This window comes from Periplaneta americana, chromosome 12 (assembly GCF_040183065.1).
Source record: "Periplaneta americana isolate PAMFEO1 chromosome 12, P.americana_PAMFEO1_priV1, whole genome shotgun sequence".
Classification (NCBI taxonomy): Eukaryota; Metazoa; Arthropoda; class Insecta; order Blattodea; family Blattidae; genus Periplaneta; species Periplaneta americana.
The window spans coordinates 146,556,266-146,579,047 of record NC_091128.1 but is presented as its reverse complement, the minus strand read 5'-3'; the positions used below and the strand labels follow the sequence as shown (position 1 = coordinate 146,579,047).

The following is a 22,782-nucleotide window of genomic DNA, read 5'->3' as shown; positions in this document are numbered from 1 at the left end:
CGACCTTCATAATATTGTGACTAAGCCAATGTACCCTGCCTATGAATAAGGTTGGAGACCCCTGATCTATAATATCAAACAGAATAAATAATATAACTTCATGAAATCTTAAAAATAACTTTTAATAAAGATTTGTAATGTCTTTAGATGAGGAATGTGATTAAAATTCAATTTAAACATCTGTGTTGTAAAAAGTGAGCAATAGAAGGAAAGAAATGTTTTTAGGATGATCCAAGGAGGAATTTATTTTAATCGTTATAGGCCCCGTGCGAATTAGGTTGTTCATAGGGCGTTTCGTACTTGTGGCGCCTCTAGTGAAACAGAAAGGCAATGCTGCTTGGCTGGACGGAAGTTGATAGCTAAAGAAAGTGTTGTCGGAACGCTTAAGTAATTTCTAAATTAAAGGTGTCGTCTACATGTCATACTGTACACATTTTATAGTAAAATCGTGACTAATGTCTTGTACAAGAAAATTAGCAGCTGTTATAATATACCCAGGGTTTGAAAAGGTGAAGTGGGAGCCATCTTATTTCAGACTCTACTACAAGGAAAGGAAATGAGTTAAATAACAGACATATTTTTAACGTCGAGGTAAGATTAAAATAATATGGCATGTGTTTGAGAGAAACAAATATTAATCAACCACTCATTGTTGTGAAGATAAATTTAAGTTTCACGTTAATTTTGTGTGCAATAATCACTGTAACATAAGCTCCAATTTTTTAGTTTATAAGTATGCGGTATATTGAAAGAAATTCCGAAAATGGCGTACCTATAAGAATCTGGTAAATTGATTAATGCTTTAGCCGCTTTATAGTAGTTCTTAGACTCATAGTTAGATTTAATGATTTAGAGTTAACTACATACGTTATTTGCTACAATTCTATTAAAAGATGGTTTACAAATTTAAATTACAAATACTTTTTCTTTTAGATATATTTTCATTTTTGGATTCTCTACATGCCAGTCTGTAGGCGTGGTAGGGGCTCGATTGTAACATTCCTATACTTGTTTTTTTTTTTTTAAAGATGGGACATGACAGTATTAGTTCGTATAAGTAATCTTGATAGTTATTGGCGCCAACTTATACGGGCCCGTGGGGCCTAAGCCCACTCAATAATTTGTCGTCTTATTAATTTATTATTATTATTATTATTATTATTATTATTATTATTATTATTATTATTATTATTATTACTATTATTATTTCCTTTTCCATTCTTTCCTGGCTTAGTTACCTCATGAGTGATGCCTTACTGGTGTCGTGTATGAGGTGCAAACCTATCTTCGGACAGTACGACAGTTAACTAAACAAGAACATGATATGCGATAGACGCTTATTGAAATCAGTAAATTACAATAAGTAAAATTTCAGTAAATAAGGATGCATTGTTGGTGTGCACTTTATTCATCTCTCCTTGTTACACATAAGGATAGTGCTGAAAAGTTAGATTCAGAAGATGTCTGTGACGAATTTACAGGGAGAAACACATTTGAATTACTCCGTGCTACGTAATAGTGAGTCCACTTTCGTATTATCAATTTATAGTCAGAAAGAATTCAAGTCCCTAAGTTAAAATTTTTATATCATTGTAACGTTCTATTTAATTACTAAAAATTGATAATTGTGCAAAACGGCTACGCAAAAGATAATGCGAAGATTTTTTTGTTTATACTGAAGATACTACTATGAAGGAACAAATTGGTATTCGCATAAAATCCAAAAGAATGTTACTTACAAGTAAATGGAACATAGCCCCTGGACCTTATACTATAGTCCCGTCGCTCTTATTTCCAGCAACCAATCACGTTGCATGTCGGCTACATTTAAACGTGTGCGTCTTGTCATTCGCTATTGATGATGTAATGAATTTCCTATGGCTCGATAAATACTTATTATATACGCCCGCCATTTTGGGTCTTTTGTTGGCGTTCGCAGAAATCACACGAGGACGTTATTTGCCGCTCAATTATTTGCTCAATTACAGTGCGTTTGATTTATTATATAGGAGCTACAACATGATGTTTAACGCTGAAGCAAATAGATTTCTCAACCGGTAGCTCGGCAACGAAAGAACAAAAATGGCGAACGATACTACCTACCTAGACTTTATAGAGCCTTCACTTCCTAAGACGTAAGCAAAGGAGAGGAGTCACACCGGAAATAACAGCGACACGACTATAACTACATACATTACAAAATCGTTCTTAGATCTCCATTTTGTTATTTTTAGCATTCTACAGTATATTCAGCGTATTCCGAATCTCACCGGACCGGTGGACAACAATGACGTCACGCTGCAGCGAAATAGGAACAAAACTGCTGGAAGGATCGATGGCTGTCATGGCGACTGTATAAGTTGTTGTCTGTGCTACGCTAGCAAAATTTTGCGAAATTTCCGTACTTCCATCTCGTTCAAAGAAAAGAGAGCATAAACAATTTATTTCTTGAACCGGTAGTAATAACTGGTCCGTTTACATGTTCGCTCATAAGCCATTAACATATTGAATAATTAGGAGGGAAAAATTGTTCCGGAGCCGGGTATCGAACCAGGGACCTTTGGTTTAACGTACCAACGCTCTACCACTGAGCTACTCGGGAACTCTAACCGACACCGATCCAATTTTTCCCTCTATATCCACAGACCTCAAAGTGGGCTGACAACCGTCAAGCAACCAACTTCGAGTGCACACTATCTCCGTGTGACTTAAATTGTGGTGGGATATGATGATAGAGACTGGATTAATCTTGCACAGGATAGGGACCGATGGTGGGCTTATGTGAGGGCGGCATGAACCTGCGGGTTCCTTAAAAGGCATTTGTAAGTAAGTAAGTGAGCATACCAAGTAATAATGCTCATACATAGGGGATGTTTCGCCTCATGGATAATTGGAAACAGGAGGACTACCACGGCCAGTGGAGCCAGGCTTCGGCGACAGATAACGGCACGAAAATGGAACATGTTCTATTCCCCTGGCAGTAGACCTTGGTACTGCCGCCGAAATTCTGTTAGGCGCAGTGAAATACTGCCCATATAGCCACCTACACTTGTTTTGCGTGTATTCCATTTTCAGGCAGTAGACTACAACTCACTGCAGCTATCAAATACAGCTAGTGGAGCCTTAGCCTTATTATTAATTTTTAGCGACATTTCTGGGGATTTTTTTTAACAAACTTTGGAGAGATTTAGCTACTTTTTGTTGAAAAGTTAGCGAGATTGTAGAGCGATATGTTGGCAACAGTGATTTACAAGACAGTGTTCATGATGGTGACATTAGTATTCTAAGTGATGACTGATCACCCCAGTTTACAATAACATAATTTATAATCACGTAATATTTATGGTAAACAGAAGTTCAAAAAGAAAACATTGAATATAATAATAGTATGTAAACTACATATATACATTAATAACTCTTCCATTGAAAGATACAAAACATGCAGTTTATACACGTTAGTCTAATCTTGATAAAAACAACAATTACGATTTAATTTTACGTATTTATTGGGAAGGTTGCTGCACTTGGAATACTACGATGTTTAACAGCGAAAATTTCGCTGTGGTGAGTAAATAACAAGAATCGTAATTTTTTTAGAGTTACAGCGTACAGCAGTTCTGAGAGACATATCGCAATTGCGTCACGTAGGTTCACCTTCTCACTGATAACGAGTGACGCTTGTACCGGAACATATTATTATAGCAATACCGGTGACATGCTTTTACAGTTGAAGCAACGAACTCTTCGGGTTCTGTTCTAACCCAACGTTAACAATGGCATGACTACTTTTATAGGTATCAGTGCTGTTCACCGGACCTGTTGAACCATGGAACGGACACCCATTCAAGAATTCTATAAAGAACGATCTCTGCTAATAACAGGAGCAACGGGGTTTTGTGGAAAGTCACTGCTAGAAAAACTGTTACGCTCGTGTCCAGATGTCGGCAATATCTTTCTACTGATGAGGCCTAAGAAAGGTCAAGATGTGACAAGACGTCTTGCTAAACTTTTTGATGATCCGGTAAGTCCTTGTATTTATTTTCATCAACAAGATATGTGGGAAGAGCCTTACACATTGAATTAATTTTGTCGCTTTTCCAATTATTATAGGCCTAATCGTTTTTATTTCTTTCATAGTCTCATTATTTCATAGCGTAGATTCTTTAGCTTTAATATTGTATATATCGATTTCACAAACTGACGACGATATTGATTAAATTATAAATATTATACAAAACGAGTTATTATGCATTATATATTTAGGCCTGCATGTTAAACATATTTAAGTTCTTACTAACTCCTTCGCTATTCAGTGAAATAATATAATGCGAATTAATCTATCCACTACAAAACAGAATTTAAATTAGGCCTACATAATGCAGCTTTATCTACATGTTACTTCATTACAAGTGGAGCTTAACTTACCCATACAAACAGAAAGTGACTACTTGAAATATTGTAATTTACAAGACACAATTGTTACATTTTAAATAAGCTAAAGGTGATGATAATAATGATCACATAAATTTCATAAACAGTTTGATGAAAATGAAATATTTTTCCCGTCGTAGGCATATTCCCCTGCTATTTAAATATAGCTAAATAAAATATACAGGAATGCGTCACTCATATTCGCCGTTTTTTTTACCTTAATAGCATTCAATAAATTTCTCTGGACCAAAGAATTAATCACCTTTAGTTTTCCATTAAGTTATTTGTCCCAACGGTTATCCATTCATTGTTGAGAATCAGTCGACAATGACTTATTAACTGGTAAATTACAAATCAATGTAGATTGGTGTAAAATAAATTTCTAACGATCCAATTCTTCCTGATTCCTTTCCATTCATAAATTCACCATATTTTCATTGTTGTAGAAAAAAATGACTTAGTCATGAATGTAGATTGAGAAGTTTACAAACATGTACAGTACATTTCCCGGAATAATGGACATTCATAATTTAAACACCTCTGATTGAGGTTCTGGCTGATACATCTGTTATCAGACAGTATATCTCACTTGACGATATGTGTGAGGGAAAGAGGAGCCTAATTGTTTGTGTACATCTGAAGTCTGATCAGTGTAATACGTTACTAAACGACATTTCATACAAGTTGAGAGGATGCGAAGGCATTTCTTTCCCCTTCTACGTGCCCTGAGTCCGTCGGTAACAGAGCGGTAGCTGTTACCTCTTATACCTACACCCCCCAAGTTGTACACACAAGAAAATAAAATATTAAATAAAGTACATAAGTGGATATAAAATACAGTGACACAGATGTTTGACAATTACTTGTTTCAGTATATCGTTCTTACAATATTTTCAACTAATAATTAATTAAATTAAGGAATGTTAGTTTGTATTATGAAGTCTTGGGGGAGCGACACAGTGCAGATTGTCCCAGTGTGTATGCTTAGAGTAGCAACTAGCGGTGAAGAAAACATATATCTTCTGCTGTCAGTAGCTTTTTAATGCGCCAGTTGATATAAACAACAATAAAATGAAATACAAACGCTTAGTATATATTTTCGAAATATAGATTACTGTTAAACGTTTTCAATAATAAGAATTTTCACTATGTTCAAAGTCAATTAGTCGAACGTTAGTAAGATAGACAGTAGCATCTTCCCCTTCACGGATGGTAAAGAGTGTCAGTAGAGGGGAAAGCCTATCAACCAAACTGAAATGGGGATTAGTCAGCGATGTATGCAATGAAGGCGGAAAGGAATTGGCCACCCCTACCACATTAACCCTGGCTTGGTTGCCCAATGAGTGATGCCTTATTGGTGTCACTAATGAGGTTCAAACCTGTCTTCGGATAGTTGACTGAACAACAAAACAACACAATTTAAAGAAATTTTGCTTCAAATGCGATAATAAGGGGTAATTTACGTCTATCCAGAGTTACCAGATGTCCCGATTTGGCGGGACATGTCCCGATTTTCATATAAAAATCCCGAGTCCCGCTTCGATTCGAGGCGGGACGCAAAAAGTCCCTCCTTTAGAAAATTAACACCACTTGTATAATTTTATCGTCACACAGTAACTATTTTCTTCTAGGCCTAAATAATTACAATGAACTTAAATTAATTTTCTTAACAATGTAGGTTTACACATTGGAAAAAAAAAACAATATTTTGGCAAATGTAAGGTTTGTAACAGCGAATGTACACTGTATGTTAAATGATGGGTTTGGGGCAGTGGGCCTAATATGCCAAGTCACAAGATAAATATGAATTTAGGTATCAATAAATGTTATGTCATTATAATCAATTAATAAGCATTTAAATTTAAATATTTTGTCACTTGTGATGTCATCTTACAGAATTTGTGCTTTACAATAATTAATAATAAAAACTGGAGAATCTATGAGACAGAACTACTACAATTAAATCATTAAGTTTTAATTTGGCATAACATATTATTACCACAAGCTCTTCAAAAAGACGCCAGAGAAACGTGATATAATTTACAGCCAGATAAATATCGTTTTGCACTTGGAAACTTGTACCTACAATGTTTTTTATTAACATTATAATTTTCAGATTGGTATTAGTTTCTTCAATTGCATATAAAGTTTTTTTTTTTCTGTACAGTCATGTAGCACGTATGGGCGAATCCAGAAATGCATATAGAGTGTTATTTGGGAAGCCGGAGGAAAAAAGATCTTTGGGGAGGCCGAGACGTAGATGGGAGGATAATATTAAAATGGATTTGATAGAGATGGGATAAGATGGTAGAGACTGGATTAATCTTACTCAGGACAGGGACCGATGGCGGGCTTATGTGATAGCGGCAATGAACTTCCGGGTTCCTTAAAAGCCACAAGTAAGTAAGTCATGAAAATGTCAACTTTGCTCATATTCATATTACTTTTTCTTTAAGACAAACGTAAGTACTCAAGGCTATACGATGGAAAATGAATGTCCCTCCTTGATAGATCTAAAATCTGGCAACCCTGCGTCTATCGTATTTATGACACAGAAGTATGAAAAAATCACAGACTGCTCTTTGCTTGCGTACCGGTACACGATGGAGCCACTTTAAGTTATTATAATTTTCATGTTCTACTGTATTAATAAAATTTACGAAACAATGTTACCATTCATAACAGCTGTCTTCTTGATTCGAATTTAGACATTCAGCCGCCGGCGCCGGTTCAATTTATATTTTGCCTCCCCATTCCTTAATCTATTAATTGCAATGCAAACAGTCATCCAGCATAAATCTGAAATGTTTTAAAAGGTTGAAATGATTATAAAATTATGTTTTTAAAATATCAATTAACTACAACAATATGTAAGTTATCCCACTGTGTTGTTTTTTATTATTAATCTATTTTTTGTGTACATTTTATTCAATTGTCGGTTTCTGGTTTAATTATGTAAATCCTAGTTAACTGTAATCTAATACTAATATGTATACTAATGTGTTTATTTTTATTTTTACTGTGTACATTTTTTTATTGAATTATCGGCTTCTGTCTTTAATGTGATTCATATTTGATTCCAACAACATTAATATGTATTCCACTATGTTTATTTTTATTTTATGAGGTAAATTTTTATGTAACTACCTCTTTTGATCTCATTATGTACCTAAATTGTATCAGTATGTAATTACTTAATTCCGATCCAGTTTTATGTTCAACTATGTAATCAAGTTTTAATCCTGGTTGAGTGTAAGAGAAGGCCTTACGGCCTTAACTCTGCCAGGTTAAATAAAGCCATTATTATTATTATTATTATTATTATTATTATTATTATTATTACCGGTAATATTTTTGATAACTTAAATTAATTTAACGTACTTTTTACTATGGCGGAAACATATCTTCTATACAATTAGTTCTATTGACTCCATATAATATACTTTACTCGTTATAATATTATTTAGGAAATCTACTACCCTTGCTCACTTCTCCTTCTTTGATAAGGCGGATCGTACCCGTTACTCCCTAGATCTTGACTCAATCTACATTTCTACAGGTTCTGTTGTTTTGGCTGATTGTTTTCTAGCATAAAAGCACCTTCATGCTGAATAAAATTAGTTGTTTGTTTACTCAACTGTCCGAAGACAGATCTGAACCTCACAAGTGAAACCAACAAGGCATCGCTTATGAGTCAACTAAGTCAGGAGATAATGGGGTAGGATAGTCAGTTCCTTTACCCTCCATTGTATATATCGCCGATTAGCTACATGTTACAATAATCAGACTTCAGAATAAAATAGTGTCCGTTTATTGCGAACATAAAGTCAGAATTTCTTTATCTATTTTAGCACAATTATCACAACTCTCATCCTTCCCCTATGAAGCAAAGCTCGAGTTTTGGATTTAAGTGAAATATTCTCAGAATGTTACTATTGGGCCTACTCGTACCCTATTATTGTACAGTAGGTACGTATTTGTAAAGGAAATTCAAAAGATCGGGTAATGTGCGTATTCACCTAGTAATGGAAGTGTGTGTGCTTTTCCATAATGCTTCACTGTATTCTTTCGCTTATCGTTATCACTAATTTGTTGCCTAATCTTAAGATATACAGTAAAACCTCGTTATCTGGACTAATTGTGGGGATAAGTTGACTGATTTAACGAAAGTCCGGATTAACTGAAATACATAACCTAAAAGAAGAGTAGAAAATGCATTAAAACTCCGTTTATAGCAACAAAGTCCCGCGCCGTGGCGTCGCGGTCTAAGGCATTCCGCCTAGGACTCGCTTTATGGAATGCGTGCTGGTTCGATTCCTCATGGTGGAAGAAATTTCCTCATGAAATTTCGGCCAGTGTATGGGACCAGTGCCCACCCAGCATCGTGATGCACTTCGGGAGCTACGATAGGTAGCGAAATCCGGTTGCGAATACCAGCTATAACGGCTGGGGGGATCATCGTGCTAACCACACGATACCTCCACTCTGGTTGGATGATCGTCCACCTCTGCTTCGGCATGTGGGCGTGAGGCCAGCAACCGACTGGTCGGTCTAGGCCCTTCACGGACTGTAGCGCCACGGATTATTGTTATTATTATTATTATTATTATTATTATTATTATTATTATTATTATAGCAACAAAACACGTTTATTATGGTGTATGGCCTAAATACCCTATACAGTAGTATACAGGAACTCAAGATATGCCTCAACAATAAACAGTTACAGCAGACAGAAAGCTTAAAGTACAGTACTTGGGCATAATTTTTGACAAAAAAATTTAACTTCACACAGCATGTAGAATACGTCAGCCAAAAATGCTTTAACCTTATTCACGCACTGTCCAAATCTGCTAAAATAAACTGGGGCCTAAATAGTGATGTTATGAGAATAATATGTAAAGGGGCCATACTGCCGATTTTGACATAAGGGGCACCAGTGTCGGTTGACGCCATCAACAAAAGAGACAACAAACTGAAACTACGAGTCCAGAGACTCAGAAATATAAAAATAGGAAAGGCCTTTCGAACCACGTCATCCGAAGCACTATGCATCCTAACAAAAAACACATCCATAGGTATAGAGATTCAGAAGCTGGTGAAAGCACATGAAAGCACGAAAAGGATCCAGGAGGGAATTAAGATTGACACAGTAGAGCAGCCGTTGCGAGAACGTGACTCGCGAGACATTGTGGCTCGCAGTGATAGCTGTGCATTTCCCTTGCTTCTAACCTCCGCCAACCCCCACCCTCTCACTCATTGGAGTCAAACTCCGTTCCATGTGTATTTGTCTCTGACCTGCGAGTGGCATATGTCTCTCTAGAAACCATGTACGAAAGTTCCAAGTAGGATGGGAGGACGCATTTTTTTGCTGTCAATATGATGAGAATATTAAATGTATGATTTATTCACAAGTATTACGAGGAAAACGGTTGTATAACATAAAACGGCATTATACTACATGTTACTGATGAAACATTAAAAGGTTAAGTGTTATTGTTGCTGTTGTCATCATCATCATGTCTGTACGTCGACCCTTTTTCAGCAGATGTACGAATGCGGTTAACTCTTCAATTTGAACTCACTGATTCACTATGTGATGTCAAATGAAAGTTAGATGTAAGGACTTGATAAATGTTGAAATTTCAAATCTTTGCCAAAAAATAAATATCCGAAGCTTCGTTCTTTCGCTTGCTCTGTTGAAGCCATGTTCGCTACAACTTACGTTTGTGAAAAATTATTTTCAACAATTAAAATAGTAAAAACCAAATTTAGATCACGACTGACAGACAAATACCTTCGTGATCAACTACGACTGGCAGTAAGTGACGTAATTCCTGATTTTGAAACTTTGTCGCAGAGACATTCTGAAGACAGTTAATTTTAGGTTGTGATATTGTTAATTTATTGTTCATTTCTTTCTTCGTTACACACACTAAACATTAATTTGTAGCCTTGTACTCTATAAAATTATATTTAAGTGCTTGGCGTAAGGAAAATGAAAATCCGTTAATAAGTCAGACAGTTGCTTCACTTCCCCTTCGGGTGTCCGCCTCCCTCCATAGGTGCTATGCACGTTGCAGGTTACACAGTGGCTCGGCGCACGATTACATTTTCGCCACCGCTGTAGTAGAGCATTACACAACATGGCCGCATCCAGCAGATAAAATCCAGATTAAAGAAAAATCAAGTCATTAAACCTACAAAGTAGACATCTACACCGATGGCAGCAAGGGAGACTTCGGGTGTCGCCATATTCATTGATCAAGAATTAGTCCACCAGCTACAAAATAAACTACACAGACGGTGCTCGAACAACCAAGCGGAACAGTACGCAGTTCGCAAAGCCCTAGAACAGCTCGAATTACTCCAACAACTGCAGGATGTTCGAAAATCAGCAGCCATTCATACGGACAGCAGAATCACACTCGATTCCTTACGAAATTTCAATAACCATCACCACTTGAAAGAACAAATTAGAAAACAGATAAGAAAACTGGAAACATTAAACTGGACTATTCACTTCGCATGGGTCAAGGCACACGTTGGACTTACGGGGAACGAGCTAGTCGACCACTTGGCAAAGCAGGTAGCAAGTAACAACGAATTACCAGTGAGCTTCGACAGGATACCAGTCAGCGACATCATGAGAGAACTTCAAGAAGAAAGTGTGGTTAAGTGGGAAAGTGAATGGCAAAACACGAAAAATGGTGCAGTGACAAAATCGTTTTTCCCAGTGTAAAAGAGAGGTTACGCGTTAACATTCCACTTAATGGAAAGGTCACAACTTTCCTAACTGGACGTGGAAAAACCAGTGCTGCTGAGGGACAACCCGTCGTGTACGTGTGGAGCACAGGAACAGACCGTCGATTACCTCCTTTTCGAGTGCCGAAAATGGACAAAGAAAGACTAGCGTTCCAGCGGGAAATGTTAAGGAAAACTGGCAAGTGGACTTTCACAAAGCGTAAACTAATGCAAGAACATGCGCATTCATTCATAAACTATGTCAAATGCTATAAATTTAGACGAGTAAACTTAGGATAATTTAATCTAGGATAGATAAGAGTAGGCACTAGATATAGTGAAAGACTTAAATTTTCACAACAAAATAACAAACCTACATACGCCTAGAGAGTGACAGAAACGAGGCATAATGTGTTATATGTAAACATACAGGTAGCAAGGCATGTAGTATATTACCTTTATTGTAATGGGACATGCTGTTCAACTTATATTAAAAAAACACAAAAGTCAAGTGGAGTGAAGTCTGGAGAACGAGCAGACCATCTAATGGGCCCACCGCGACCAATCCACTGCTCACGAAATCTGCGGTTCAAATGTTCTCGGACTTCACGAGAGAAATGAGGAGTTGCACCGTCATGTTGAAACCACAATCAAGAGGAACGTCTTGGAGGAAGTGAACTGTTTCATCTCTCTACTCTCAATGAACAATAGCGTACTGCGTGGTCATAGTACAAACATTGCACTCTGACGTCATGACGTGTTTACTGATTAATGTAAATATTGATGGTTTTGAAGCATGAGTGTCATAAGTAACGTTGCAACTGTATTCTTTATTCCTTCCAGTACAGTACAGTTTGTGGTTTTGTCATCCAGTAATTAGTTTCAGACCCATGGTCATTTAACAAAAAGTGTTTGGTCACTTATTTCATCCCTAGACGTTTGGGTATTGAATTTAGTTACATCCTGTATAACTTTGTAAAAAAGTTTTAGTGGAACATAATATAAAGAGGAGAAACACAATATTTTCTATCACCTACTTCCCCTCATTTCTAGTATCAATGACTGTCGTGATTTTACTCCTCTCGCCCCGCTTATCATCTTTCGACTCTGATTCGTAGTCTTATGTGCTGATCCTGACTGAGTGGCTGAGTGCTATGACACATCGGGGATTCACACACTTTTCTTCTCTCTTTTTGGTTGGGCCTGGGCGTGTGCAAGTGGTAGTGCGTTCTTTCATATTCTACTGTATGTACAGTGTAGAGCGAAGTGTGAAAAGTAAGTACTGTATGCGTAATAATAAGTATCACACATATTAAAAAGTGCAGTGTATTATTATTATTATTATTATTATTATTATTATTATTATTATTATTATGTAGACCTTATTTTCAAGTAAAAAGTAGAGAAAATAATCTGTGAAGACAGTGAAAATTTAGGTATGTGTAAAAAATAAAGCGATTACGTAACAAATTCTATTGTACGGTCCCCCGGCGGGGAAATACAGTCCATTTTTATCTTGCGTACCGTTTTCGCGTCTTCTGAGGTTGACTAGACTATTCACATGACCATCAAATCTCGTGTCTTGTGATTGTGAATGTCTGTTATGGGTTCGTATTTCTTACAAGTGTGAAGAGGATACGAGTCAAAGGGTTCATTACTTGAAGCAGCCAGGTGGCGATCATGTTGTTGTTTTCTAATGCCAGGCGTTTGACAATAAAGTCATTTGACCTCTTGCACTCCAATATTTTTCAAAGATATTATCATGGCCAGCCACTGAAGCACAGATTTTGAGGTGTTCCGAATCCATTTCTTGGTTTGAGTTGCACAATGGGCAGTTAGGGGACTGATATATTCCAATTCTATGCAGGTGTTTGGCCAAACAATCATGGCCTGTTGCCAATCTAAATGCAGCTACAGACTATTTTCGTGGTAAATCGGGAATTAACTGATAACATAATAACTTTACTATGATAACGGGTAATTAGAGCGAGTCATTTAAAAGCACACAATACTGGGGCTGGACTATAGAGATAACTTTCAACTAAACTTGGATATCTGGGGAATGTTTAACTCGGAATAGAAATTCTCCAGTGTGTCACAAGTGGAAAATGTACCGTATATATTTGCCTGCGTGTACCTTCCAAGAAGGTCATCAGTAGATAACAAAATATCGCCTCTATGTTGTTATCAGAGACGACTTTCTTCAAAGACTCATAAATTATTATTGTGACGGTTGAAAGTAAAATATCATATCTTCGATCTCCGAAGCATAAGTGCAAGACTTAACTATAGTCTAGTTTCGCTTTCCTGTCGGCCGTTTCTTTAAATGAAAGATATTGGGCCTATTTTAGTCCATGTAGAATTTTTCGTAACAACAGTTGAACATATCCGGAAGCTACGTCTACCGCTGTGGGGTAACGATTAGAACGTCTGACTGTGAAACGAGCGGACCCTGGTTGGAACAAGTTACTTGGTTGAAGTTTTTCCGAGATTTTCCCTCAGCCAATTGAAGGAAATTTGCCGGATAATTTAAACTATGGCCTTTAATTTCCAAGATCTCGGACTTGCCCCGATGTACAGTCAGCTGCTGGCCACCACCTAACTTGGATGTGGTCATTCGTTGCTGGTGGTAGCTCGTGAGACCGGGGATGAGGGACCGCGATCAGACCTACGCGGAAAGGGATCATGTAGGCTGTAGGTGAGTTCGGTGGCGGCGCGCAGGGGGATCTGTAACGCAGGAGACATAAGGGCATCGGGTATTATAATGGGGCTACTCGAGAGTCCTGCGTGAGAGGACACTCCTAGATAAAAATATATTTTAAAGTGGCCATCGCCCCTTATATATATATATATATATATATATATATATATATATATATATATATATATATATATATATATATATATATATTAAAGGGGCCATCGGAAAGAAATGTACGCATCAAAAAGCAATTCAGTGATATCAGATAAACGTGGTGGGGCCACGAAATGATTGTTTCTTCCTATGCAGCGACCTGGAAATGTGTTACTGAGAGATTCTCGAACCTACCAACAACAATGTGTTAAAGCACCATCCTGTTGAAAGGTTATTCTTGGGTTCGAACAGCTAGCCACCTTAGACTGTAGAACAGCTATAGTCCCGTCGCTCTAATTTCCGGCAGCCAATCGCGTTGCAGGTCGGCTACATTTAAACGTGTGCGTCTTGTGATTCGCTGAGGAAGACGTTATTCGTTTCTTAAGGCTTGATAAATACTTAATATAATCGCCCGCCATTTTGGCTCTTTCGTTGGCGTTCGCAGAAAGCACACGAAGACGTTATTTGCCGCTCAATTATTTGCTGAATTACAGTGCGTTCGATTTATTATTATAGGATCTACGACATGATAATCTTTAACGGTGTGCCAAATAGATTCCTCGTATGGTAGCTCGGCAACGAAATAACAAAAATGGCGAACGATACTACCTACCTAGACTTTATAGAGCCTTCACCTCCTAAGACGTAAGCAAAGAGGAATCACGCCGGGAATAACAGTGTCGCGACTGTACTTAGGAATATGCAAACTGTTCCACTAGGTCAAGATACATGACATCAGTTACAGTTTGTTGCTTTACAGAAGAAGAATCGCCCGATAATGCTGTTCTTTATTATACCGCACCAGACATTCAGTTTCGTGCTATTTCGGACATCTTATGTTGGACGAGTGAATGCTCGGATTTTGGGCTCAAAAATCCACATATCTCCCACAACAACACATACGAAAATTCAACTCCTGGTGTGGTCTAATGAAAGTCAGGATTATCAGACCAATTTTCCACTGTGAAGCAGCGGTAACTGGTGCCGTGTACCTTGACATGCTGGAACAGTTTGTTTATCTCCGAGTTGCTGATCTACAACCCAACGTATTCTTTGAACAGCATATGGCTCTCCCACATTGGAGTCTGGAAATTCGAAAGTCTTTCAGTAACACATTTTAATGTCGAATAAAATAGACCAACTGTACGAGCCCGCATCTGTATTGTGACTGCTACAGTAAAAATGGACATGTTGGAAAGAATGTGGCAAGTAATTTATTTCAGATTATAAGTTGTCATTGCTACCAATGGTCACATGCAGAGTTTAATTGAAGAGTCCACTGCAAGAATGATGGATGTCACTTTCTGGTCGAAAATGAACCAATACTGTCAATGCATATAGAATGTACATACAGAGTTATATGACACTAACACTGATAGTCATTGTCCAGTAATGATCGGAAAATCACAGTTAAGCTTTGAGCGCTAAGTATTTCAAACTTTCAATTGCTTCTCCTGCAAAATGTATTCCAAATGACATCCATCATTCTTGCAGTGGACTCTTCAATTGATAAATATTTATTATTTAAATTTTCTGAATTGCTCTTCATTTCCCAAACTTTCCAATTTTGTTGCATGATATATTAAAATATGGGAGGTTTATACGAAATATTGTGGCATTATGGAAAACATCAATATTCTAAACTATATTTTTAGCATTAAATAGCGCAATTGATTGCATAATGTCTGCAATATAAATAGTTGCAGCGTCAATTACTTTCGCTAAATTCAACAACACATTAAATTATTTCAATAAAATTGTTTCTCAGGTGTTCAATACTGTAAGAAGAAACTACACGCAGCCAATGAAGAAAGTCATTCCAATGACGGGAGATATCACTCAGCCAGGTCTGGGACTGTCGCCTAAAGATAGAGATCGTCTTTGTCGAGAAGTGTCCATCGTGTTCCATGCAGCAGCAACCATCAAGTTCAACGAGAATCTGAAAGTGGCGCTTCAAACGAACGTCATGGGAACGCAAGAGATAGTATACCTCTGTAAGGAAATGCCTCAGATTGTGGTAAGTTGAGTTATAAAGCAATATAGGCCATTCTCATCTCGTGAAACCAAATGCATGCGTGCGCCATAGCTTACAGTAAGTGGAGGTATGTGAGCTGGCTAGTTACCAGTGAAAACGTAGCGAGGGAAGCTTCCCAGTCCATTTTGTCCTTCACCTTACGCACAGGTAGGTTTCACGAGATAACGAATGTCCTATACACAATAACGTCGAACTATACACTCACAATTTTTTGTCCATCATTGCAATGTCACAGCGATGCTATGTGTTTGTATGTCATCTTAGCAGTTTTAGGAATTGAACCAAGTTGGTCTGTTTTTTCTCGTTTTTAAGGAATGCTGGTATAATCCCTCATTTTGGAAGATGGTCTTGGTATTATATGAATTTTCTATCTTGAAGTAATCCTCAATATCAGCACGTCACTATCTCGGAAGTTCATGTGTTCAAACTCGGGCGACAGAGGTGAATTTTTAAGATCAATGAAAGTCCTCAGTAAGACTGAAAGGTCCGGTTACCACATTTAGGGCATATAAGTTAAAGGAATCCTGTTTCTGTATGAGAAACTTTCCAGACAAACATTCGCCAGCCATTTTTCGCCAAAGATAAAATTAAATTCAGAAGATAGCACAATGGGCCATAATTGAGTGACAAAAGTGCGCGTGAATTTATACCAACTTTCACCTAGGCCTATAATTCATTTGTTTGGTTATGCCTGGTCCACAATAAACCGGGAACGGAAACGAGAATAAAAACGAAAAAATTGTTGAAATAAATACATTTAAATGTGAGCATTCACAATTAACGAGAAGCTTGCCGGAGTCCGGGAACGAGAACATGAATGTTGGCGAAGTTTTAACTTTGCCGGTCTCGTTTTCGATCACAGCCTACTAGATTCACTCCGTTATCATTGTGACGCTATTTGGTCATAGTATGTTTTGTAGCAAGGAGACCGTGACATAATTTCTTCTTCATCCATCGTTTCTGACAAACTCAGAAATTCAGTAGAATCACTTTCAGTGTATACTACGCGTGTATGTCACCAGATTACCACATGAATTAAATTCTTAAATATTCTGTGCCATCAATTTCTTTTGTACGGTGTCTCAACCTTCTCTCTAAAAAGAAACCAGCAGTAATTGAGCGGTTCCAGTAAACTGGGTTACGACTCTCCATTGTGGATGTACTGGTGAAAACGTTCACTCTGTTCGTCACTACAAGCACCTCAGTTTTCTGAGAAAAAGTCAAGGTGTGAGTGTAAATCTGAATTTTGAGTTTTTGTAGTTACCTAGTAGAGCAGTCACTTTGGAAATATTTATCGTCTCTTCTGTTACCCAGAAATCCGTAAACAATAGTTCTGAAAGAAGACCAAGGATTAACTCAGGATTAAATTTGTGACTTTACATTAGAGGTAGGATCTTTCAACAATTTCCTGATTTGTAGTCCAATAAATATAGCCTACCTTCTTCCACCGTATATTGTATCGAAATAAAGAGTTTAACCAAAAATCTATATAAAATCTAAAATATCTCAAAACGCTTAAGTGATAGATAGACAGACAGACAGACAGGTAGGTAGATATAGTGCATTTTCTAAAATATCTCAAAATACTTAAGTGATACAACAATTGCAAAGGTCGTTTCGGATTCTACAACCAAAAATTGATATGAACTGATGTATCACACACCAGATACAAAATGGCTGTTAACCAGTGAAATCATTCTACGATTACGTAAACTCAAATTATACAGCAAATACATTTTCTTTTAAATTTGTGTCATTATATTGTTAACAGGCCTTGGTGTACGTATCGACAGCGTACTCTAATTGTTCTCTGAAAGAAATTGACGAGAAGGTCTATCCTCCACCACACGATCCAAGAAGACTAACAGAATGCGTGAACTGGATGTCCGAAACAGATTTTCAGTCAATAGAGCCAACGTAAGTAATCATTCATAATTATTACAATACGGGTGACTGTTTCAAATACATTTAGCTAAGTCACAAAAAATGCTATTTTCTTACGTTTTAAAATTAAATGATACAACAAAACTTAATAGGCAACTTTCAGTGGCGACCATAGGCAGAGTTATGGAGGGGGGACATGGGAAGGCACTGCCCCCCAAACTTGTCTGAACTCTTTTTTTATATTAGCGTTAGAAAATATTGAATTCAAAAGATTTTTCTTGCTTTTCTATGATTAAGTTTCTGTGCTTAAATTGACGAATTAATGTCTTCAGATCTTGTGTCTGGACTATAATATTTATTTTAAATTGCTGAATGTACAAGAATTTATGTACCTCTTTTGAGGAATGGAAGCACTTTAATGTTTCTTTTGTAACAGCCTGCACTCATGTGTTAGAAGTCTGTAGGTGTTTAGGCCGCCACTTGGAGAAATATGAATAACATACTTCAGAACAATGCAGAAAAAAGAAAAGTGATCCCGGTATAATGTGTAAACTTAAAGACGAGAGATTAAATAAAATAACTAGAATTTACATTTCATATGATATCTTCAGGAAGGTAAACTTCAGACAAAAAAGTTCCTCTTAGCACTATTAGTAGTGTTATTGATGTATACATGTGTTTGTGTTTGAGAAAAATAGGGAGTTTGTTTTAAGTTATACCCTATTATAATTTGTAGTAGACCTACAGTTCTAGCCCTATACAATTAGGTCCAAACATCGCGGATGTGGATGTAACACTGTAAGAATCTTTTTTTTAATTATGGTTTATTTAACTACACTCGCAACTGCAGAAGTTATATCAGAGCCGCCGGTGTGCCGGAATTTTGTCCCGCAGGAGTTCTTGTATATGCCAGTAAATCTACTGACATGAGCCTGTAGCATTTAAACACACTTAAATTCCATCGAACTGGGCCGGGATCGAACCCGCAACTTCGAGCATAGAAGGCCAGTGCTATACCATCTACGCTACCGAGGCCGACAACCCTGTAAGAAATATGCCCCCCGCAAATACCTTTATTAAATGATCATATTCCAATATACTGTTCCACGATCAAGCTATAACGGTGGGAGAAGGTAAACCAATGTCCCCAATAACCATGTTATATCGCGATTCTATTGTTTTGCGTTGCCCCCTCCCAAGGAAACTGTTCTTTCTCCGCCTTTGGTGACGAAGATCTGGGAAAGGTGAGATTTTAACATTTGTTTTTTATTGGCAGAAGCAATTTTAGTAAAATGTGCAATGAGTTCTGTAAACGCCAATACATTATTAGTCTAATGTATATGTTTTAAATATTTAAATATATTTACAGATATTTTTAGATGAGAATTTAATACAAAAGTAAACTTTTCACGATATAAAAATATTATGTAATATAGTCAATAAATGTATTTTTTTATTTTTTTATTGGGTTATTTTACGACGCTGTACCAACATCTAGGTTATTTAGCGTCTGAATGATATGAAGGTGATAATGCCGGTGAAATGAGTCCGGGGTCCAGCACCGAAAGTTACCCAGCATTTGCTCGTATTGGGTTGAGGGAAAACCCCGGAAAAAACCTCAACCAGGTAACTTGCCCCGACCGGGATTCGAACCCAGGCCACCTGGTTTCGCAGCCAGACGCGCTGACCGTTACTCCACAGGTGTGGACTCAATAAATATATTAAGGAAATATTAACAAATTACAAATACAGTGTGTTCGCTTCTCCCTGCGGCCAGCCAGCAAGCGCGGAGCATTAGTTAGCGACGTGTATCAATCCTCAAGCTTATCCTACTCATTTATTATTATCACTTGAGTACTAACCTTGTTACAAAAAATGCTAAAAGTGGTGTCCATCTGTATTGATGCATTCTTGACATCTTCTTTCTACACTGACAACCGTAAACTGACTGCTCACGGAAACCACCACGCGTGGCCTTGAGGCGTTTTTTTAAGCGCTTCAGTAAAGCAAATTGATTGTTGAAACAGAACGCAATTAGGTCAGCTGACTGCAAAATGATGGACAGCTGTTGAGTGATTCTTAAGCACGGGTGGCAGCACGTTGGTAGGCTATATTATTGCTGCTCCGCGTGCTTGCTGTTCATCGCCCGGCCGCAGGGGGAAGCGAACGCACTGTATATGTGCCTTCCAAGCCTGTATCGTTCTCCTTATTCCTTTGTCCATTCTTTGGTGGAGTGATACAAGCTGACCCAGATATACATATTCGTCCACATATTCCAATTCTGTTCCATCTACTTCTATTGGTCTTGGTGGCTTATTTGACATTATCTTGGTTTTGTTCTGATTCATTGAGAGGCCAACATCTTTGCTGAGCTTGCTTAATTTTCGGAGCATTTGTTGTAGTTCGTAAGAAGATCTGGCGAATAACACTACATATCGGCGAATCTCAAGTTGGTTAATCTCTTTCCATTTATGGTTATGCCGTACTTGTCCCATTTTAATTTCCTGAATACAACTTCCAATACACAGATGAAGAGTTTGGTGGAGATTGGGTCGCCCTGCCTGACTCTCCTGTCTGTCTGTACAACTTGTTCAGTATTCTGATGTACTTTGTTTCGATTCCTTGATTACACAGTGCCTGAAATGCATTGGCGTGTTCCACAGAGTCGAAACCTATAATATGCAAGTTATATTAGTTATTACTGTTAGCATCGCTTTTATACTGAACACTGTGATGTAGACCAATGGTTATCATTCTCGCCTCGAATTCGGAAGTTCTGGGGTTCCTAACTCGGATTTTTCAAGTGCCTCTAGGCCAGCGTTTCTCAAACTATGGTCCGCGGACCACCTGTGGTCCTCGAATTCTGCCCTTGTGGTCCTTCAAAAAAGACAGAAGAAAAAATAAGATTAAAGCGAATTGCGTATCACACTATAGCAGAAAATCTCAGAGTTTCAAAATGACACATGGCAATCGCCTTTCACTTTTTCTCCCAGTACTAATATTTTATGAAATTTCTTACCCTATCCATCTACCCACTTCCCATTATACTCTCATCACCAAAGAGGGATTTAAAGCACTATGAACGTGACGTTTCCCGCCATCTTTTCCCTGTATATCTGGCACCGAGCCTGTAATCCAGCCAGGGACTACCCAAACTCATAACAGTTGACCAAAGTACCGTATGTATTGATGACTTTCTTAATAGTTTTGCCGACACCCAGTCTGAACATTGAAATGGGCACATACTGCACGTCGTAACCAATAATATAACGTGCCAAATTGCATCTTTACTTGTTGAAAATCGAGCATGTTTCTGTATTAATTTTTTTATTTGTTTTTCCAGATGGCGATATAAGAAATTTATAGACTACGCCTATTTTAAAATCCGCCAGGTTTACTTTTTACACTTGCGTGTTTCGTCTCTAAGTGCCGTTTCAATTTCGCGGGTTTCATACACTCGTTTAAAGCACTTCGTAACAAACAACGCACCGAGGTTTTGGTTTACTCTCATTGTCACACCAAGTAAATCCAAGTTCCAAATAACTCTTGTTATATTTACGAAAGTATTTTTTCTTAGAATAGCTACCACTGGGACTAGATATTTCTTTAATGGCACTATAATTAATATATTTCTTCACACACAGCTTCTGAACTATTGGCACTGCCTAAATGAAGCGTATCACCATGTTCCTTTCTTTCAAAGATCCGGATCGAAGCCAGTTTTCCATAATTTATAATGGGCACTATTTAACACAGACATGGACAACTACTAGCGTGTATCATATAAGAAGAATTTCAAGCAACTAACTGCTAACAGGCAAGCGATGAATCAACAATGCATAGAATTCTCTTGGCTATGGAACAACAAGTTTTTATGGAGAAATCGTTGCAATAAGTGAATGTCTCAGGAATCTTCTATGCCACATCAATAAATTTAAGAATGCAGTTATATTGTCAGACTCCAAAGCAGCTATTTTATCAATAGTCTCTAAACACACACTTTCATCTCAAACAGCAGAAATAACTAAAATGCTCTCTCAATCAATATCATTCAATAAAAGAATTGTATTCCAATGGATACCATCCCATTGTGAAATCCTGGGAAATGAGAATGCGGATGCATTAGCAAAGAAGGGCAGCACTGCTACTTACAGACCTGTTACTAAATCTACATATTACTCTGTGAAGAGATTTATTAAATCTACATACTTAGACTTCAAAAACAAAATTTGATAACACAATCACAAGGGAAAAAATGGAACTCTCTGCATCATAATCCACAGTTAATTCCCGATTTACCACGAAATTCGTCTGTAGCTGCATTTAGATTGGCAACAGGCCATGATTGTTTGACCAAACACCTGCATAGAATTGGAATATATCAGTCCCCTAACTGCCCATTGTGCAACTCAAACCAAGAAATGGATTCGGAACACCTCAAAATCTGTGCTTCAGTGGCCGACCATGATAAGGTCTTTGAAAAATATTGGAGTGCAAGAGGTCAAATGACTTTATTGTCAAACGCCTGGCATTAGAAAACAACAACAACAACAACAATAATGCATAGAATTTGTTATAAGTTACTTGTGATTGCCTACAAAAACATAATTACAAAAGTATTATTATTAACTAATTCTGATATTAAAATATGCTACAAGAATGATAAATTTGCTATCGAAGGGAACAAGAGTAAGGTGGTCCGCGGAACTGTTCTGACTTAAAAAAGTGGTCCCCACTTCAAAAAAGTTTGAGAAACGCTGCTCTAGGCGAATACCGGGATAGTACTAATTTAAAAGGGCCAGGATCCGACTTCTTTCCACTCCTGATTTTTAAG

At 37.5% G+C, this 22,782-nt stretch overlaps 1 protein-coding gene across 5 annotated transcripts in view; it reads left to right on the top strand.

Moving 5' to 3' along the window:
* Positions 1–444: 444 nt before the first annotated feature.
* LOC138710952 (putative fatty acyl-CoA reductase CG5065) overlaps positions 445–22,782 on the top strand; it is a 52,176-nt gene continuing 29,838 nt past the window's right edge. The window contains exons 1-4 of one of the 5 annotated variants that reach the window (XM_069842178.1): positions 445–591; positions 3,795–4,021; positions 15,798–16,046; positions 17,836–17,981. In XM_069842178.1, coding sequence (XP_069698279.1) covers positions 3,827–4,021; positions 15,798–16,046; positions 17,836–17,981 — 590 coding nt within the window. In that variant the 5' untranslated portion in view covers positions 445–591; positions 3,795–3,826. Of the gene's footprint in view, positions 592–3,301; positions 3,565–3,704; positions 4,022–12,317; positions 12,451–15,797; positions 16,047–17,835; positions 17,982–22,782 lie in introns of those variants that run through there. The other 4 variants (XM_069842177.1, XM_069842180.1, XM_069842176.1 and 1 more) reach the window with 4 other exon arrangements.